This window comes from Marmota monax, unplaced genomic scaffold, assembly GCF_021218885.2.
Source record: "Marmota monax isolate L192 unplaced genomic scaffold, Marmota_monax_Labrador192_F-V1.1 WCK01_AAM20220418_F8-fsc00072, whole genome shotgun sequence".
Taxonomy (NCBI): Eukaryota; Metazoa; Chordata; class Mammalia; order Rodentia; family Sciuridae; genus Marmota; species Marmota monax.
Genome location: NW_026692356.1, coordinates 4,125,839 through 4,146,150, shown reverse-complemented (window position 1 = coordinate 4,146,150; position 20,312 = coordinate 4,125,839). Strand labels below are relative to the sequence as shown.

Sequence of the window (20,312 nt, the reverse complement as noted above, 5' to 3'; positions counted from 1 at the left end):
ATTGCTAGTTAACAAGCCAATATAAATGGCATTGATTAAGCATCTAATCATAAACTAAAGAGATTAACTATTCAACTAAAAATGGCATTCATTGGCTAAGTTCTTATTTATTACTATTATTTTATCAGTTACTCACACAAATAAGAACAATCTAGTTCTTCTGTCTTGCTATAGGCAGAATCCTTGCTTGTTCCCTTCTAATTTCTGCTATGAAAATTAATATTTTAAAATTAATAGAAAAAATGATTATACAAATATTATTTTGCTACCAAAACACATAATGCAAGAGGATCTTTACAACGTAAAAAACTGTTGCAGTAGCAATATCCCAAGCTCCCCTTATTCTCTGTACCTTTTAATAAAATATGTCTAATTTTTGGCTTAAAACAGGAATAATGAATCATGCTAACAATTATGCTATTACCTTTTCAAATACCATGATACATCAGAAAAGCAAAAGCATACACGAAAGCTCAAAATTCCTTTTTTATAGCTGTTCTTTAGGTAATACTTATCAGAATCTCTGAGTGCCTTAAAGTGCTCAGATTGTTCATTCTGCTGATGTTCCTACCTTCCTTCACTGTCGCTGCTTTTTGCCTTGATGGTGTCACCAGCTCCTTTACAATCTGCAAGACTTGAATCATTGCTAGTTAACAAGCCAAAGACTCCAACTGCTTCCACCAGAAATCCAACAGGTTTCATCATCAAGAGCTTATTGCATTTTTGCTTTCTGAAAGCTCAAACACGAACACAGTTCAACTTCTGAGAAATAAATGCTTTGCCTAGCTATCCATGGAGGCTCGAGAGCAGTTAATAAGAAGCAATGAAAGGAAAGGCTCTATCTTCTTGAAAAGATGAATTCAAAGTGATTTCAGCACATGTGATTTCAGTCCAAAATGTATTATTTTGCAAAGCATTAACTAGCTATAAACAAAACAAAATTTGAATAATCTGTAAATCACTAAGCACAGTAAAAACACTGTCTCACAAAAGCCATGACAGGAGAATTAAAGTGCTCTGCTATAAATTCATACAGGGGATCACAGATGCCATGTGCAAGTTTTTAAGTAGAAACCAAAATATCCTGCACTGTCGAAAGCCTTAATACTTTTTTCCAATTTCTCAAAAACCTCATATTTGAAGCAGAAAATAAAATATGGGTAAAAATAAAAATCTATCTTGCTAACTCCAAGCTCCCAGATTTGCATAAAAGATATGGTGTCTAAAAAACATCCTATAAATTACTTGTCCTCCTCCTCACACACACACCTCTGACATCTCAGTACATGAATAGAAGTCTAAGTTCACGTGCACACTAGAAATTCTCAAAGGAGTTAGTAAATTCATTGTTCTCAATGCCAGAGGCATGGACCAGAGAATTCTAGAACAAGCATAACCATTATCTCTGTCATATAGTTTTTAACAGAAAAACCATAAATAAATATTTGAAAGCCTTGTTATACATTCCATTTATTACATAGCAGACCTTCTCAAAGTAAACCCACATAATTAACTCAAATCAACTGCATTCCTATACATCAGCAATGAATAATCTGAAAGAGAAATTAGTAAAACTATCCTATTCACAATAGCCTTGAAAAAGATAAAATATTTGGGAATCAATCTAACAAAAGAGGTGAAAGACCTCTTCAATGAAAACTATAGAACAACAAAGAAATTAAAGAAGACCTTAGGAGATGGAAAGCAATCCCATGTTAATAAACATAATACTTAGTGGAGAATCACCATATTCTGTATCACCAACTTTCCTGCTTTTCTTTCCTTCCCATTTATTATTGTGAAATTTTTAACATAGCATAAAGTAATGGATCCCACAGCAAATCAAAGGCAGCTTCTTTCTCCTTCTGACAGTTAAAGGCTTACTTGTTGTTTTCCCGTTTTTCAATTGGACAAGTGCGGTACACAGTGAATCAACGAGGATTAGAAGTAAAACAAAGTCCTGCTTTCTCTACCAGCAAGGTTTCTCTGTAAAAACGTAGTTTTAAAATTCAGGGCGAAGTTTTCAGCTTCTCAGAGAAGAGATGCTACAACATATGAACATATATATATATATATCCACTCATAATGAATACTCCATTTGGGTGTTAATTTAAGAGATCTATGAACCCACGACAGGAAAAAAAGAAAAAACCTGTAAATAAAAGACAAAAGAGGGCAACTATCCCAACTATTCATTATCTTTAAAAAGCATATCTGCACTTGCAAATTAAATTAAAGAAAGAATCATATAGGTCAAAGACCAAGTTTGAAATCTCAAATCAAAACTTTGGTTTTGATCAAGTGGGGCTTATCCCAGGGATGCAAGGTTGGTTCAACATACAGAAATCAATAAACACAATTCATCACATCAATAGACTCAAAGACAAAAATCACATGATTATCTCCATAAATGCAGAAAAAGCATTTGACAAAATACAGCATTCATTCATGTTCAAAACACTAGAAAAACTAGGGAAAATGGGTACATAATTCAACATTGTAAAAGCTATACATGCAAAACCCAAAGCCAATGTCATTCTAAATGGAGAAAAATTGAAAGCATTTCCTCTAAAAACTGGAACAAAACAGGGATGTTCTCTTTCACCATTTCTATTCAACATAGTCCTGGAAACTCTAGCCAGAGCAATTAGACAAAAGAATGAAATTAAAAGGGATATATATGAATAGGAAAAGAACTCAAAACTATCCCTATTTGCTGACAGGATTCTACACTTAGAAGACCAAAAAAACTCCACCAGAAAACTTCTAGAACTCATAAATGAATTTAGCAAAGTAGCAGGAGATAAAATTAACATGCAGAAATCAACTGCATTCCTATACATCAGTGATGAATCAACTCAAAGAGAAACTAGGACAACTATCCCATTCACAATGCTCAGGGAAAAAAAATATTTGGAAATCAATTTAACAAAAGAGCTGAAAGATCTCTACATGAAAACTACAGAACACTAAAGAAAAACTAAGAAGACCTTAGAAGATAGAGAGATTTCCCATGTTCTTGGATAGGCAGAATTAATATTGTCAAAATGTCCATAAGCACTATACAGATTTAATGCAATTCCTATTAATTCCAATAGTATTCTTCATAGAAACAGAAAAAGTAGTCATGAAATTCATTGGGGAAAATAAGAGGCCAAGAACAGCCAAAGCAATCTTCAACAAGAAACACAGGAAACATCATAATACCAGATCTTAAATTATACTACAGAGCTATAGTAACAAAAACAGCATGGTATTGGCAACCAAAACAGACACGAAGACCAATGGTACTGACGAGAACACACAGAGACAAATCCACATAAATATAGTTATCTCATAGTAGACAAAGGTGCCATAAACACTGGAGAAAAGATTGCCTCTTCAACAAATGGTGCTGGAAAAACTGGAAATCCATATGTAGCAAAATGAAATTAGACCCCTGTCTCTCACTCTGAACAAAACTCAACTCAAAGTAGATTAAGAACCTAAATATTAGACCAGAGACCCTGTGCCTACTAGAAGAAAAAGTAGGCCCAAATCTCCATCATGTCAGCTTAGGAACCAAATTCCTCAACAAGACTCCTAAAGCAGAAGAAGCAAAATTTTAAAAAATCAATAAATAGAGCCAGGAGTGGTGGTGAATGCCTGTAATCCCAGCGGCTTGGGAGACTAAGACAGGAGGATTATGCGTTCAAAGTCAACCTCAGCAATTTAGCAAAGCCCTAAGCAACTCAGTGAGACCCTGTCTCTAAATAAAATACAAAAAAAGGGCTGAGGATGTCACTCATTGGTTAAGCACTCCTGGGATTAATTCCCAGTACCAAAGGGGAGGAGGACATGGTATCAAACTAAAAAGCTTCTCTATAGCAAAGGACACAAGAACATGAAGAGAGGACCTACAGAATGGGAGAAATGCCACCCACACCTCAGAGAGAGCATTAATTTCCAAGATATATAAAGAACTCAAAAACCTTAACATTAAAAAAACAAACAGCCCAATAATAAATGGGCTAAGGAACTGAACAGACACTTCACAGAAAAAGAAATATGAACGGTCAACAAAAATATGAACAAATATTCAACATCCCCAGCAATTTAGAGAAATGCAAATCAAAACTACCTAAGATGTCATCTCACTCCAGTCAATTTCCCCAATTCTATCCTTGCCCCATTCCTAGGGCAGTTCTGAACATGTAATAGGTGTTAAATAACACTATTTTCCCATCATGTTTCTGTCTCCTGGGAAATTACTTCTTCTATGCTAGAAAATATTTTTTAAAGCATTTCAAAATATTTTGAAAGGTAACTTTCTCTTTTATTTATTTATGTTTTGGTGGTGCTGGGGATCAAACTGAGGGCCTGCTTGCTAAGCAAGTGTTCTACCATTGAGTTACCCTCCCAATCCTAAAAGATGAACTTCTGCTAGCTTTGCTCTCTCCCAGTATTTTCTTTCCATTCAAGAAAGGGGATATTCAGGACATCTTCCCTCAATCAACTCTATCCTCATATCCGATCAGTAAAGAAAGGAAGGTCTAAAATTCATATCTCCATTATTTCAGCTGTATCACCTCCTGGCTCTATGATATAGTAATGGTTTTGTAAACAAAAATCACACAGCAATCACTTTGAACACACTGTTTCACCACTATTAATTTTTAGTTTCTGGAACTAAAGCAATCACTTTGAACACACTGTTTCACCACTATTAATTTTTAGTTTCTGGAACTAAAGCAATCAATAGCTTTTTCTTGTTTCTCTAATTCTTTTCTCATTGTTCTATCATGTTGCATTGGTAAAAATATTTGACCACATACTCTGATAAACGTTAACCGAGTTCTACCCTTTAAAATGCCAAATTAAACAAACTAAGGAAGTATCACAGATTAAAGGATAACAGAGAATCAGGATAGATCTCAAATTACACTGTGGACCAAAAAGGGGAGAGGGAAAATATGGGACATGGGGAGAATGGGTGATTTGTGAATACATTCTATAGATTATCAATGTTAGTTTCCTAACTATGTCCATGCAGTTGTAGTTACATAATAGAACATCCTGGATTTTAGTACTTAGGAGTAAATACTTCAATTTACTCTATAATTGTTCAGAAAATAACAACAAAATAATATTAATACAGAATGAGAAAGAAAATGTAGCAAAATGTTAATATTTGGGAAATCTGGGTTATATGGGAATTGTCTAAGCTACTCTTGCAACATTTTGCTAGGTCTGAAATTATTTTAAAATACAGTTAAATTCTGATTCTATATATGCTTACTTATAAAAGATATATATATAGTAATATTATGCATATTTAAGTTCATTCAAAATGGTAATCTTAAAGGATGAGATAAATAAGAAAATATATTACATTTGCATTTTGGAACACTAAACACATTACATCCCATTGTTAATTTGACCATAACTTAATTAGTTCTGATAACTGATAGAGAAAAATTCTCCCTTTCATATTATTCAGAAGTGACCTAATTATTCTAGGCCTTTGACCTTTACATCCCTTCCAATAAAATTTAGAATCCCCTAATAATTTCCAAGCTTTACCAACCTTGTTGAAAACTGTGATTTGAATTTAATTGGTCTGTATGTCAAACAGAGAGAGATTATTTTTAAGATTCAAAGTCTTTTTGTCCAAAAACATAGTATATTTCTCAATTTTTCTCTTTTTAAAGTTTTGTTGTTTCCCCTTAAAATTCTTAAATATCTTTCATTACATTTATTTCTGTTTTATTTTTTATGATACAATTGGAAACACAGTCTTTTTAACCCACTCCTCACTACTGGTATGCAAATATGCAAATGACTTCTGTATATTAGTTTTGTGTGTAATTATATTAACATCTTCCTGTCTAATAACTTATCTGTAAATTTTGATTTTCTCTACATTAACAATTATATCATCTCTAATTGAGTACAATTCATTTCCTCCCTACAATTCTTATGCTTCTAATCTGCTTAATTGTCTTATTGCACTGGCTAGCATCATCAATACAACCTTAAATAGAAGTGGTTCTAAGAGGCATACTTTTCTAATTTTTTATGTTAAAGGAGTTATTTTCAACATCTTCCAACATAAAATTATGCTTGTTAGGCCTTTTGTAGATACTCTATCAGATTAGGGAAATTTACTTCTATTTCTAATTTAAATGAGTGATGTAAGAATTTTACTTTGAAGTGTCAATACTTACAAATATACCAAAATATCATCTTCTGTAACTACAGAATTTAAACTTAAAATGAAACACTTTACATGTCAACCTAAACACATGAGAGATCTGGTTATCTCATTGTACTTATCTCTTCAAAATTCTTTGCAGTGATGTGCTAGGAGCTGGCTTGTACTAGCTTACAAGAGCCAATTTTTTAAATGTTCAGAATATTGCAAGCTGGCTGTTAATAGCCCATGGTGGGTGTTTTTATACCACAGGAAATTAGCAAACATTACAAACCGGGGTATTGCCCCTTCCACACCCTAGGAGAACTGGTGGTTAAAATATTTACCAGCACAACACTGGGTGGAGGATAAAATAGGCTTTAGGATCTGGGGAGTAAAGTTCACATCAATTCAACAAGCATTCACTGAGCATTTAGTATATGGTAAGTAGGTAGGGAGAATTACACTCTAGGAGCTCATAACCAAGAAGTGTGTAGAAGCAGCATAATAATGGTAAACACAATTTGCAGTTGGCAAGGCAGGTTCCAATAGGAAGTTGGGGAAACTGGAGAAAAAAGCAACTTAAGAGTACCATCTGGAAAAATCTTTCAAACCACAAATTGGTAATTTTAATTGGTCTCCTTTCTAAAAATGTACTGGCTTCCCATTTGTACACACGTAAGTCTAAACCCTGTAACACAAAATTTGGCCTCATTTATAATTTGGTCCCAATCTATCACTGCAGACCTGTGTCCTGAAGTTCCCTGCCAGTACCACTTCAGTTACGTGCAGTGGACAAGGATTCTTTACTCCATCTCCTGAACATGCCATTGCCTCTGCACACTCCATGCCCTCTGCCTTCAGGAACTTCCCTGTTTTCCCTACTCAGATCTTCAAGATCTATTTTTTGTCATCTTAGAGAAGTCTCAATTTTTTCAGGGCATTAATTAGTTGTTCCCTCTCTCCTCACAGCTATAACACATATCTATAACTGAGTCTTCCAGAACACATATCCCACTGGATTGAACTATTTACCAGTCACTTTTCCGTGCAGATTCGGGGTAAGCAAACCTTTTTTATAATAGCTAGGTAGTTCATGTTTTCTACTTGGAGGACCATATAGATTCTGTTTTAGCTATTCAACTCCATTATTATATCTGCCATATACAATATACATACAAATGTGTGTCTAAATATAACCCAAAAAAATGAAATTTGCAGATCACTATGCTAGACCAGTGTGGAGCAGAAATGTCCCTCCCCAGGGCACTTGTCAAAGTCTGAAGACATTTTTATGACAACTAGAGTAGGAGTAATACTGGATCTGGTGAGTAGGGGCCAAAGATGCCACTGAATATTCTACAATTCACAGGACAGCTCCCACCCCATACACACACAGAAATTATCTTCCAAAAGGTCAACAGGGCTGAGATGAGAAACTGCCTTAAACTATGTCCTTCATGGACAGTGACCTTGTCTTGAGGGACATCTGAAGCCTACCCACTCTTGGATTCTGACTTCACTGTCCTAGAGTGCCGTTTGGGCATCACAAGCTTTAAAAGCTCCCCCAAATGATCCTAACATTCAGCAGAGTTAAGAATCCTTATTCTAAAAGAACGCATAGGAAAACTATACATGGATAAGTAAACATGAAAGATAAAAAATATTATGAGTTCACTATTGCTATACACACAACACACACACAACATACATGGGGGGAGAGGAGAACAGACAAAATGTTACAAGTGATTATTCCTCTGAATGGTGGCATTATATAGGAATTTTTAATGTATTATTTTTTTTACTGGTCACTTTTGCAATTGTATTGTGTATATTTTAATGTATTCTTTTTGCTATATTTTCTACAGAGAATATAATTTACTATTTACTATTTTTTTTATAAAAACGGGATTACCTTTTGGTTTTAAGAAAAAAGTCCATATCACTAAAAAAGATATGCACATAGCAAGTATCATTATGAAAAAATATTCCATATCACATGTCAACAGGGAAATGCAAATTAAAACAAAAATGAGATACCACTATACAACTGTTAAAACAGCTAAAATTCAAAAACCTAAATTATATCAATGCTGGTGAAGATATGGAACAACAGGAACTCATTTCTTGCTAGTGGTACTGAAACATGGTACAGTCACTTTAGAAAACAGTCTGGCAATTTCTTACAGAACTCAACTTACTTCTACCAGATGACCTAGCAATTGAAATTTTTATTTATCCAAATGAGTTGAAAACTTATATCCACACAAAAACATGCACATGAATGTTTAGCAGCTTTATGTGTAATTGTCAAAAGTTGGAAGCAACAGAGATGTCACTACAGAGGTGAATGGATTAAAAAAATTAAAAAACAAAAAATTGTTGTATATCCATACAATGGAATATTATTTAGCAGTAGAAAGAAAATGAGCCATCAAGGCCACAAATAAGATATGGAGGAGCCTTACATGTACAATGTTCAGTGGATGAAGCCAGAAAAGACTACATATTACATATTGTATCATTCCAATTATATGACATTCTGCAAGGATTAAAACTGTGCAAATAGTAAAATAAGGTTACCAGGGGTTTGGGAAGAAAGAAAAAGGGATGAATACTTTGATCATAGGAGATTTTTAGAGCAATGAAATTACTCAAATGTCATTATATATTTGTTAAAAACCCATAGTTTCTCACTTTATCTGAAACAGGCAAGGATAAATCCAAAACTTTCCTCAGTAACTGGAGTCAAGTGCTTAAAAAAAAATACTTATTGGGCTGGGGATATGGCTCAAGCGGTAGCACACTCGCCTGGCATGCGCAGGGCACTGGGTTCAATCCTCAGCACCACATAAAAATAAAGATGTGTCCACCGAAAACTAAAAAATAAAAATATTTTTTAAATTCTTTCTCTTTCTCTCTCTCTCTCTCTCTCAAAAAAAAAAAAAATACTTATTGCCTATACACACACATGTCAGAGATCAAATATGGCCTGGTGGACAAGAAATGTTGTAGTTACCCTTGAAATGCTCTGCCTGCAAATAGCTGTAACAGAAAATGTTTTACCTTAATCTCGTTTCCTACATTGGTATTTTTGTTATTCATGACTACCCCCAAAACCATGAACTTTTGGCTAACCCCAAAAACTGTTAACTTACTTTTCCTGCCTCTCACTTCCAAATTAAGCATTCCCACAGTGGGACACAAGGGACAATGTGTGTGAGAGAACAAGAATGAGACAAGACCAGAGAAATTCAGTCACTGGAAATCAAGCATGATCTACTCTCCATCTAAATGGACTCTTCAACTCAGACCATCTACCTTTTCCAAATGAAAATACAGGGCAGAAAATCAACTTCTTGTCAGATGAAAAGGAATTAATAGCAGGAAGTGATCAATAACAGAAAATGAGTAAGGAAAACTAAGTAGGCAGAGGAAAGAAATCTTTTACCTACTCTCCTCTTCATTAAAAGAAAAAACAAAAATAGGGAAAGAAAAGACTGGTTTGATCTCATTTGTATTCTTTCTCTCATTCACTTCCTAAAAGCATATCTCCAGATACAGTGGCATATCCCTATAATCACAGAGGCTCAGGAGGATTGCAATTTCAAAGCCAATCTCCACAAAAGTGAGGCACTAAGGAACTCAGTGAGACCATGTCTCTAAATAAGGGCTGGGGATATAGCTCAGTGATCTAGTGGCCTGAGTTCAATCCTGGGTACCAAAAAAACAAAAAAGAAAAGAAAGTAAGTTCAAAACCAGCCTCAGCAACTTAGCAAGGCCCTAAGCAATTTAGCAGAACTCTGTCTCAAAATAAAAAATAAAATGAGCTAGGGATGTGGCTCAGTGGTTAAGTGCCCCTGAGTTCCAACCCTGTACAAAAAAAAAGCATGAACAAGTTCAGTGGAACATTTTTGTTTAGCCCTAAATGTAGAGAAGTACAAGAAAGAAAGAAAATCAGTACTACTAAAAGAAAATCATAGTACTACTGCATGCAATGTTATAAACATTCAAAACAACAACTTAAAATCTTAAAGAATTGTAAAGCTAACTTAATTGGACTTCATTCTCTTTTTGTCAGTATGTATTTAATAGTTTTTCTTATTTCAAAAGTAAAGCATATTCCACTGTGAAAAAATAAGAATCTGAAAATAAGCTAAAAGAATAGTGATAAGCATTATTTAACCTTTTAGACTGATCCAGGTACTTTTTTGGTTTTGATTTTACAAAAATAAAGTACTATTATACATAATCTATTGGCACTAATGTACTTTTACATTTTCAAATATTTCATCAACATCTTTTTTATGCAATAAACACAGATCAGGATATTTGCACTGTGTTCTATATCTATAAATTCTTTTGATCATATAAATAACAATTCAGTATCTTTTCATCTTGGCAGTATATCAGACTTTGTTTTTCACCCACTTTTCAGAAAACTTTTTTGGCTTTCCTGGAAATGCATTTTAGAATTAAACTACTGTCATTTTGTTCAGAACATGTAGATAAATGAGAAGGAAAAATATGTGAGAGGCCACATCTCTTGTGACAAAAAATAATCTATAAATATTCAAGATGACAAATGGCCTGCAAATAGTAAAAAGACTACTGAATATTACATTGCAAATCTATTATTAACTCTTTTGGGTTAATAAACCAGTAAACTGACTTCATTTCTTTGTTATTCCACTTAAATTATAGAGGCAGGACATAAACACTTTGTTCTAGAATGCTGAAAATCAATTTCTACAAATTCAACAACATAAAATATAACATGTTGATTATAAAAAAAAATGTGGACTTTTTTATCTACATATTTCCTATGCCTAAAATCTATAATATTTTCTGTCCAAATAATGTTCAGGTATTTTTACAGTCAATTCTAATACTTCATTTAGAAATGAACATTAGTAAAAGCTAATGTCGCTAATATCTTCATAGGTCTTTCCTTCAGAGAAAAAAAAGTTGGGGTAAGAGGAGAGACAGAGAGAGAGATCAAAGTAAAATATCCTGAAATTGTTAGTTTTGGAAACACAAACTATATATTTGTGGATGACATCATCCTTCCCTCACATAATCTAAGAGAAGATGTAATGATAGCAATTGTTTATGAACAAAAATATCTGTATTCATGTAATTAAGTCAACAGTTTGTGGAAAACCAGTCTTTAAAAATTTTTTTATCAAAGGGCAATTCATTTTGCTTATAAAAAGCAGGAAGAAATTTCTCATCAACTCTGTAGATCAGGGGAAAGTGTCATAAATATGTGTGCAATGTAAGCTCCATAAACACAGGAAATAATAATGTCCCAATTTATCTTCACAACATTGAAAAATTTTAATGTGTTTACTGAATACACTAAGTGTATTTTAAAAGAAATAATCTTGATTTAATAATAATACAAGATTTCTTAAGTACCTAATATGTAAGAGGTACAGTGCCATTACTATATACAGGGGTAATCAGCCTCCTTCCATACTACCAAGACAAAATGGAATTAAACACATATTGATAAAATTAGTTACTGGATGACAACTGAGATGACCCCTAGTATGAATTAAATTAGACCCTACATAGTACAATATAACTGAACATATCCTAATTTCCAAATTAACACATTTTGAGTTTTTAAACACAGTTTTCATGTAGAATTAAACTTTCTTTTTTGATTTTTCAAAGCCACATGCAAATAAACATACAAATATGGAAAGAAAAGAGATTTTCTAGTCATAACAAGGAAATATAAATATGATCTCATTTCCAAAATTAAGAACTCAAGGGAAACAGAATATTCAGGCATCTAGGCCCATCTAGATTCAAACAAAAATATCAAATGACATAATTTTTTTAAAAAAAAAAATCATTAGCACAGGAAACATTAAGAAGCATTTACAAAAAAAATAAGCAGCATGTATTTCTGTTTATAGTCTTGAAATAAAGGTTCAATAACATCAGATTTATTGTCCAATGTTCTTATTTTTTTTAATATTTTTCCCTTAGTTGCTGATAGATCTTTATTTATTTATATGTGGTGCTGAGAATTGAACCCAGTGCCTCACACATGCAAGGCAAGTGAGCTACCACTGAGCCACAGTCCCAGCCCCCAATGTTCTTATTGTCCATACATACAAAACATGTAAATATAAAGACAAATGTATGGCATTTCTATAAGTTTCACAAAAGTGCTTGGGTATGTAAACACAGAATTCCCTCTAATATTCAAAGACATCTTTACAGTTTCTCCAATGTGAAATCTATAATCCTTACAACACATTAATTATAATAGGGAAGGACAGAATAGTATGTCAGACAGAATCCATCTTTGATACTTAGTCTCCACTGTTCCTCCCTTTCTGAAACCTTTTTCTACCTCTGTCTTTTCTGTGTATTATGAGTTCTCCCTCCTCTTGACCATTACAAATTACCCCATATCCCAAAAGAAACTTAAAATCCCAATATATAAAATATATGCCTCATAGTAAATTTTGCAAAAGCAACACCCAAAGTTAAAGTTCAATAATCATTTTGTAAGGAAAGGACTAAGGTAGAAGGATATGTTACAAAAGAAAATGTAAGCAGTGAACACCTGAAAAAGTTATCTTGTCTAATAAGGAGACAAATTCCACCTCACTAGGATAGCTGTAGTTTTAAAATAAATACATAACAAGCTCTGGCAAGGATGTGGAGAAAGTGGAAACCTTGGTGCAATGTAAATTGGTGAAGTCACTATGGGAAACAGTATGACAGTCCCTCACAAAAATATTATCGTATGATCCAAAGATTCTATTTTTGAGCAGAAACCCACAGAATTGAAAGCAGGATCTCAAAGACATATTTGTCCACCTATGTTCATAATAGCATTATTCACAATAGCCAAAAGATGGAAGCAACCCCAGTGTCCACTGACAGATGAACAGTTAAACAAAATATATACATATGTACAATGGAAAACTATTCAGTCTCAAAAAGGAAAAAGATTCTGACACTACTACAATAGGGATAAACCCTAAAGACATTATATTAATTGAAATAAGTCATTCACAAAAAGACAAATAACTTTAGGATTCCACTTATATGAGGGACCTAGAGTAACCAAAGGCAGGGAGTAGAAGTAATGGGAAGTTAAGTGTTTAGTGAGTAGAGTCACAGTTTTGCAAAATGAAAAGAACCAAGGAGATTGCCTGTATAACAATGAGAATGTACTTAAAACTACTAAACTACACATTTAAAAATGGTATATTTTATCACAACAGACACTACAGAAATATAGAAGATAATTAGAAATTATTTTGAAAACCTGTACATAAAATAGAAAATATCGAAGGCATCAACAAATTTCTAGAGTCATATAATTTGCCCAAACTGAATCAGGATGATACACACAATTTAAACAGATCAACTTCAAGTGACAAAATAGCAGACGCCATCAAAAGTCTACCAATCAAGAAAAGCCCAGGACTGGACAGATACACAGTTGAGTTCTACAAGACCTTTAAAGAAGAACTAATACCAATACTCTCCAATTTATTTCAGGAAATAGAAAAAGAGGCAGCACTTCCAAACTCATTCTATGAGGCCAATATCACTCTGATTCTATAACCAAGCAAAGACATATCAAAGAAAGAAAACTTCAGACCAATATCTCTAATGAACACAGATGCAAAAATTCTCAAAAAAATTCTGGCAAATCGAATACAAAAACGTATCAAAAAGATCGTGCACCATGATCAAGTGGGATTCATCCCAGGGATGCAAAGTTGGTTCAACATATGGAAATCAATAAATGTAATTCATCACGTCAATAGACTTAAGAATCATATGATCATCTCAGTAGATGCAGAAAAAACATCTGACAAAATTCAGCACCCTTTTATGTTCAAAACACTAGAAAAACTAGGGATAACAGGAACATATCTCAACATTGTAAAGGCCATCTATGCTAAGCCCCAGGCCAACATCATTCTACATGGAGAAAAATTGAAGGGATTCCCTCTAAAAACTGGAATAAGACAGGGCTGCCCTCTTTTATCTCTTCTGTTTAACACAGTTCTTGAAACCATGGCCAGAGCAATTAGACAGACAAAAGAAATTAAAGGGATACACATAGGAAAAGAACTCAAATTGGCACTATTTGCTAATGATATGATTCTATACCTGGAAGACCCTAAAAGTTCCACCAGAAGAATCCTAGAACTAGTAAATGAATTCAGCAAAGTAGCAGGATATAAAATCAACACCCATAAATCAAAGGCATTTCTGTATATCAGTGACAAATCCTCAGAAAGGGAAATGAGGAAAACTACCCCATTCTCAATAGCCTCAATAAATAAATAAATAAAATACTTAGGAATCAACTTAACAAAAGAGGTGAAAAATCCATATAATGAAAATTACAGAACCCTAAAAAAAGAAATCAAAGAAGATCTTAGAAGATGGAAAGATCTACCTTGCTCTTGGATAGGCAGAATTAATATTATCAAAATGACCATACTTCCAAAAAAACTATACAGATTTAATGCAATTCCGATCAAAATCCCAATGACATTCCTCATATAAATAGAAAAAGCAATCATGAAATTCATCTGGAAAAATAAGAGACCCAGAATAGCTAACGTAATGCTTAGCAGGAAGAGTGAAGCAGGTAGCATCACTATACCAGAACTTAAACTATACTACAGAGCAACAGTAACAAAAACAGCACAATTTAGGCACCAAAACAGACTGGTAGACAAATGGTACAGAACAGAGGACACAGACTAACCCACAAAACTACAATTATCTTATATTGGACAAAGATGCCAAGAACATACATTGGAGAAAAGATAGCCTCTTTAACAAACAGTGCTGGGAAAACTGTAAATCCACATGCAACAAAATGAGATTAAACCTCTATCTCTCACCATGCACAAAACTCAACTCAAAATGAATCAAGGACTTAGGAATACAACCAGAGACCCTGCGTCTAATAGAAGAAAAAGTAAGCCCTAATCTCCATCATGTGGGATTAGGCCCCAACGTCTTTAATAAAACTCTTGTGGCACAAGAATTAAAATCAAGAATCAATAAATGGGATGGACTCAAACTAAAAAGCTTCTTCTGAGCAAAACAAACAATCTGTGAATACAGAGCCTACATCTTGGGAGCAAATCTTTACCCCTCACACATCAGATAGATCACTAATCACAATAGATCACTAATCACTAGGGTATATCAAGAACTCAAAAAGCTAAACACCAAAAAAAAAAAAAAAACCCAATCAATAAATGGGCCAAGGATCTAAAGAGACACTTCTCAGAAGATGATGTACAATCAATTAACAAATACATGAAAAAATGTTCATCATCACTAGCAATTAGAGAAATGCAAATTAAAACCACTCTATGATTTCATCTCACTAAAGTCAGAATGGCAGCTATTATGCATACAAACAACAGTAAGTGCTGGCGAGGATGCAGGGAAAAGGCACACTCATACACTGGTGGGACTGCAAATTGGTGCAGCCAATATGGAAAGCAGTATGGAGATTTTGGGGAAAATTGGGAATGGTACCACCATTTGACCCAGCTGTCCCCATCCTCAGTCTATACCCAAAGGACTTAAAAACAGCATACTACAGGGACACAGCCACATCAATGTTTATGGCAGCACAATTCATAATAGCTAAACTGTGGAGCCAACCTAGATGCCCTTCAATACATGAATGGATTAAAAAATGTGGCATATATGCACGATGGAATATTACATAACAATAAAAGAGAATAAAATCATCGAATTTGCAGGTAAATAGATGGAGTTAGAAAAGATAATGCTAGGTGAAGTTAGACAATCCCAAAAAACCAAATGCCAAATGTTTTCATTGAGGGCTGGGATGTAGCTCAGTGGCAAAGCATCTGCCTTGCATTCGCAAAGCCCTGGGTTCGACCCCCAGTTCCAAAAAAGACAAAAAAAAAGAACCCCACCAAATGTTTTCTTTGATATAAGGAAGGCTGATTCATAGTGGGATCGGTAGTGGGAGCATGGAAGGAATAGACAAACTCTAGATAGGGCAGAGGGGTTGGAGGGGAAGGGAAGGGGCATGGGGTAATTAATGTGATGATCATTACTATCCAAATCATATGTATGAAGACACGAATTGATGTGAATATACTATGTATACAATCAGAGATATGAAAAATTGTGCTCTATATATGTAATAAGAATTGTAATGCATTCTCCTGTCATAAATAAAAAATTTTTATATAAAAATAGTATATTTTACCATAATTTTTTTAAAAGTTATCCTGTCTAAAAATCATATAATGCCACTGAAAGCAAATTTGTGTCATTTTAAGTCTAATAGGTTAGTTATGGTGAAATCAGTATCTTCAGATACCAAATACCAGACTAACTGTAAATGAGCACAATCTTTTAGATGAGACCTGGTACTTCAGGGTGGTACGGCCATTGACCACCATCCTTTTTTAGAAAGACACATGACATGGGTGAAAAAAAATTCAATACAATAAATTTAGCCTAAGGAATTAATTGCAGTTTGTAAGTTAAAGAAGAAATTCATCAGTGATATTCATTCTGCGACTTTTTTTAAAAAAACTGAACCATTCCAAATGACCACAAAATAAGAAACTGGTTAAGTAAGTTATGATGCACCAATACCTTTGAGAAATATGATAATGATGAATTCTAATTTTAAAAACAATTACAAAAATATAACTGTTTAAACACAATTGAACATGGAACATTCAAATATAAAATTCCCAATATCCCATGAACACAATAATATAGAAATATTATCTGGACATTATCATATGCAGAAGAGAAAAATGGCTTCTTTAATGAGATTACCAATGATCTTTTTCACATTTTCAAAATGTATTCATTTTAATGTTACACTTATACTTTTAAAAACAACCATGAGAACAAAAGTGAGTTGGGAAAGATGAAGCAAATAGATTAGAGATAAAAATATTGAAGGGAGGCACAAGTGGAGTATTTATTTAAACTAAATTTATAAATTTAGTCTCTTCCAAATCCACCTGCTTCTACCAATACTCAACTTTCCCTTATTAATCTCTAAATGCCAGGTGTTACTCGTTCTTCTGTTTAGAGCACTCTCCCTCTTCCTCTTCACTTAGTCTCAGGTACAGATAGACATCATTATCCAAAGTACATGTATGAAGACATGAATTGGGTATCAACATACTTTATATACAAACAGAGATATGAAAAACTGTGGTATATATGTGTAATAAGAATTGTAATTTTTATTTATTATTTATTTAATTTAATTTATTGATTAAAAAAAGATTTCCCCAATGTAATCTTCCTGACCTATCAAAGTATGGGTTCCCTTGCACCTGCAGACTCTGGAATTTCCTTTGTTGTATCAATAATGACAAACTGCACTTGTTCAGTATCTGTCTTTTCCACTAACTCTGTGCTCTACAAAGCCAAGGGCCATGGCTACCTCAATTCTTGGCAATATCCCCAAAGACCAAGACAAGCAGCAATACACATAGAGGGAGGGGCTCATTAAGTATTTGTTTATATTAAAACAAAAACATAATCATTATTATTTAAAGTCATAATCCTCTTCCTTAAAATTTGTTTTAAAATCACATTCAAACATAATGACTCTTAGATTATTTTAAGAAATTCTAGGGGCTGGGGTTGTGGCTTATCGGTAGAGCACTCACCTAGCATGTGCGAGGACCTGGGTTCGATCCTCAGCACCACATATAAATAAATAAATAAAATAACGGTACTGTGTCAACTACAACTAAAAAATATTTAAAAAAAAAAAAAAAAGAAAGAAATTCTAGTACCATGCATGTGAAAGTTGCCTATGAATTTGAATTTCTTATCTTTTGTAATACTCCAAGTAAATTTTCTAGCTTTCACTATACCATGTAATTATCAAACTTTTAATAGTCATAACTGTAAATGGTAAATATCTTGATACTGTATATTAAATCTAATATGACCATAAATCTCTGAAACCCAATGAGATTCAGTCTTGATATGTTCATTTATTCTACTGAAATCTCATTTTTTTTAATTTACTCATTCTAATTGTGATACATAACAGCAGAATTCACTTCAATTCATAGTACACATATAGAGCACAATTTCTCATGTCTCTGGTTGTACTCAAAGTAGAGTCACACCATTGGTGTCTTCATATATGTACTTAGGGTAATGATGTCCATCTCATTCCACCATCTTTCCTAGTCCCATGCCCACTCCCTTCTCCTCCCTTCCCTTGCCCTATCTAAAGTTCCTCCCTTCCTCCCATGCTCCACTCCCCACCCCTATTATGAATCAGCATCCACATATCAGAGAAAAAATTTAGCTTTTGGTTTTTTGAGATTTTAAACTTTTAATTCTAATGCAATCTCAATTTATGTTACTAGCTGCAATTATTTTATTACTATAAAACAATTATATTCAACACTACTATGCTTTACACCTTCATAGTATTTGTTCACTATCATCCTGAGAACTTGGTCAACATAATTCAAACCAGAAATTCTGCTAAAAGTGACCTCTTGATAAAATCCAAATTTCTCCTTTCAAGATCTTCTCATATTCTCTTGCATAAGATCTGTTCTTAAGTAAGAGATCTGAATCCTATTTCAATTAAAGAAGAAATTAGAAATTTTTCTATTAAAGAGCTAACTAGAAAAGGAATCTAAAGGTCACCAAGCTTTCTTCCTTTCTCTTCAAGATAGGCTTCCTGACAGAATGCCCCCAAACCAGGCACATGTTTTGTCAGATCCCAAAGAGGAACTGTCAGACAACACTTATTAGAGAAATATTGTATAAAAGGACATGCCTGTATTCTTCAAAACCATCAATAATATGAAAGATAAAGATCTGAGAAGCTGTTCTGTATTGGACAGACTTAATAATCAAATCCAATATATGAATAATTATTTTATTATTATAAAACAATTATTATGGGCTGGACCTTATACTAAAGATTTCCATAAAGAAAATCTAGGGGGAAACTGTCAAAACACTGGAATAAGGATATATATTAGAAAAATGATCTATGCGATTACTTTGCCATGGTTGCACTAGAGAATGGCCTTCTTCATTTGAACTACATACTTAGTTACAAATGGGAAAATAAGTATGATACATGCAACCTACTCTGAAATGGTTCAAAAATAAATGATACATATTTTTAAAACACATTTTCAGAAATAAAATGTAAAAATAAAAAATTGAACCTACTTAAAAAGTTAAGTTGGACTGGTTGGAAAAGAGGTAGATGCTAGAATTTCACGTGCTGAGAAGAAATACATGTTAATGAAAGAAAAAAATAAGAAGGAAAACAATGTGGATCTAAAACACAATTCAGCAATGAGCAGGAAAAGCTATATTTTTCAGTTAGAATAAAACCTCTAATGACTAACAACATTTACATTATATTTTAAGGGAAAGTGAGTGATCACTCCATTTTTAATATAAATCAAACATTTTAAAGCAACTTTTGTTTTTTCAGGTGCAGAGATACTTCTTTTCTATTATGGAATCATTTGGAAACCACATTCCTTTTAACAGAGTCTGGGTTCCCCACATCTAGTACATAATATACCTGACATGCCCATGCAAGTCAGTTTCTGTATAGGTACATATAGGTACACCACTCCCATAAAAGGTCTGACCCAGGTAAATTTTTCTTAAAAAAAAAATCACACAGCTGGGGAGGTAGCTCAGTGGTACAGCACCTGCCTCACATGTGCAAGGCCCTGGATTCAATTGTCAGTACCATAAATAAATAAATAAATATCAGTGGCCCTATTTCTTCTAAGAATGGCAACTTGGCAAGGGAAAAGCACCTTTCCTTACCCAAAGGAAAGACTCTAATAGCAATGAAGATGTCCCCTTAGCAGCAAGGAAACCCTCTTTACATAGTTTCTAGAAATAGGATTTTACCATAAGAAATAAGATTTTTTATAATAAAGCATGCCAATGGAATACATCTCACTAATCATACTATAGTGATCTGAACCATTCTCTTAGCAGGAACACTTCTGTATAGTAGTTAAAACAAATTCAAGCAGATCTGACAATTAAATTCAAACTTTGTTGTACCATAATTGTCACATGTAAACAAGTTTGTAATGCTCTT

At 33.5% G+C, this 20,312-nt stretch overlaps 1 protein-coding gene across 7 annotated transcripts in view; it reads right to left on the bottom strand.

Annotated features, from left to right (window-relative positions):
* Positions 1-20,312, bottom strand: part of Usp6nl (USP6 N-terminal like) — a 156,608-nt gene that overhangs the window by 110,845 nt on the left and 25,451 nt on the right. Inside the window, exon 1 of one of the 7 annotated variants that reach the window (XM_046442335.2) lies at positions 572-12,094. The exons of the other annotated variants lie outside the window; for them this stretch is intronic. Coding sequence (XP_046298291.1) covers positions 572-644 — 73 coding nt within the window. The 5' untranslated portion in view covers positions 645-12,094. Of the gene's footprint in view, positions 1-571; positions 12,095-20,312 lie in introns of those variants that run through there. 7 annotated transcript variants of the gene reach the window in all.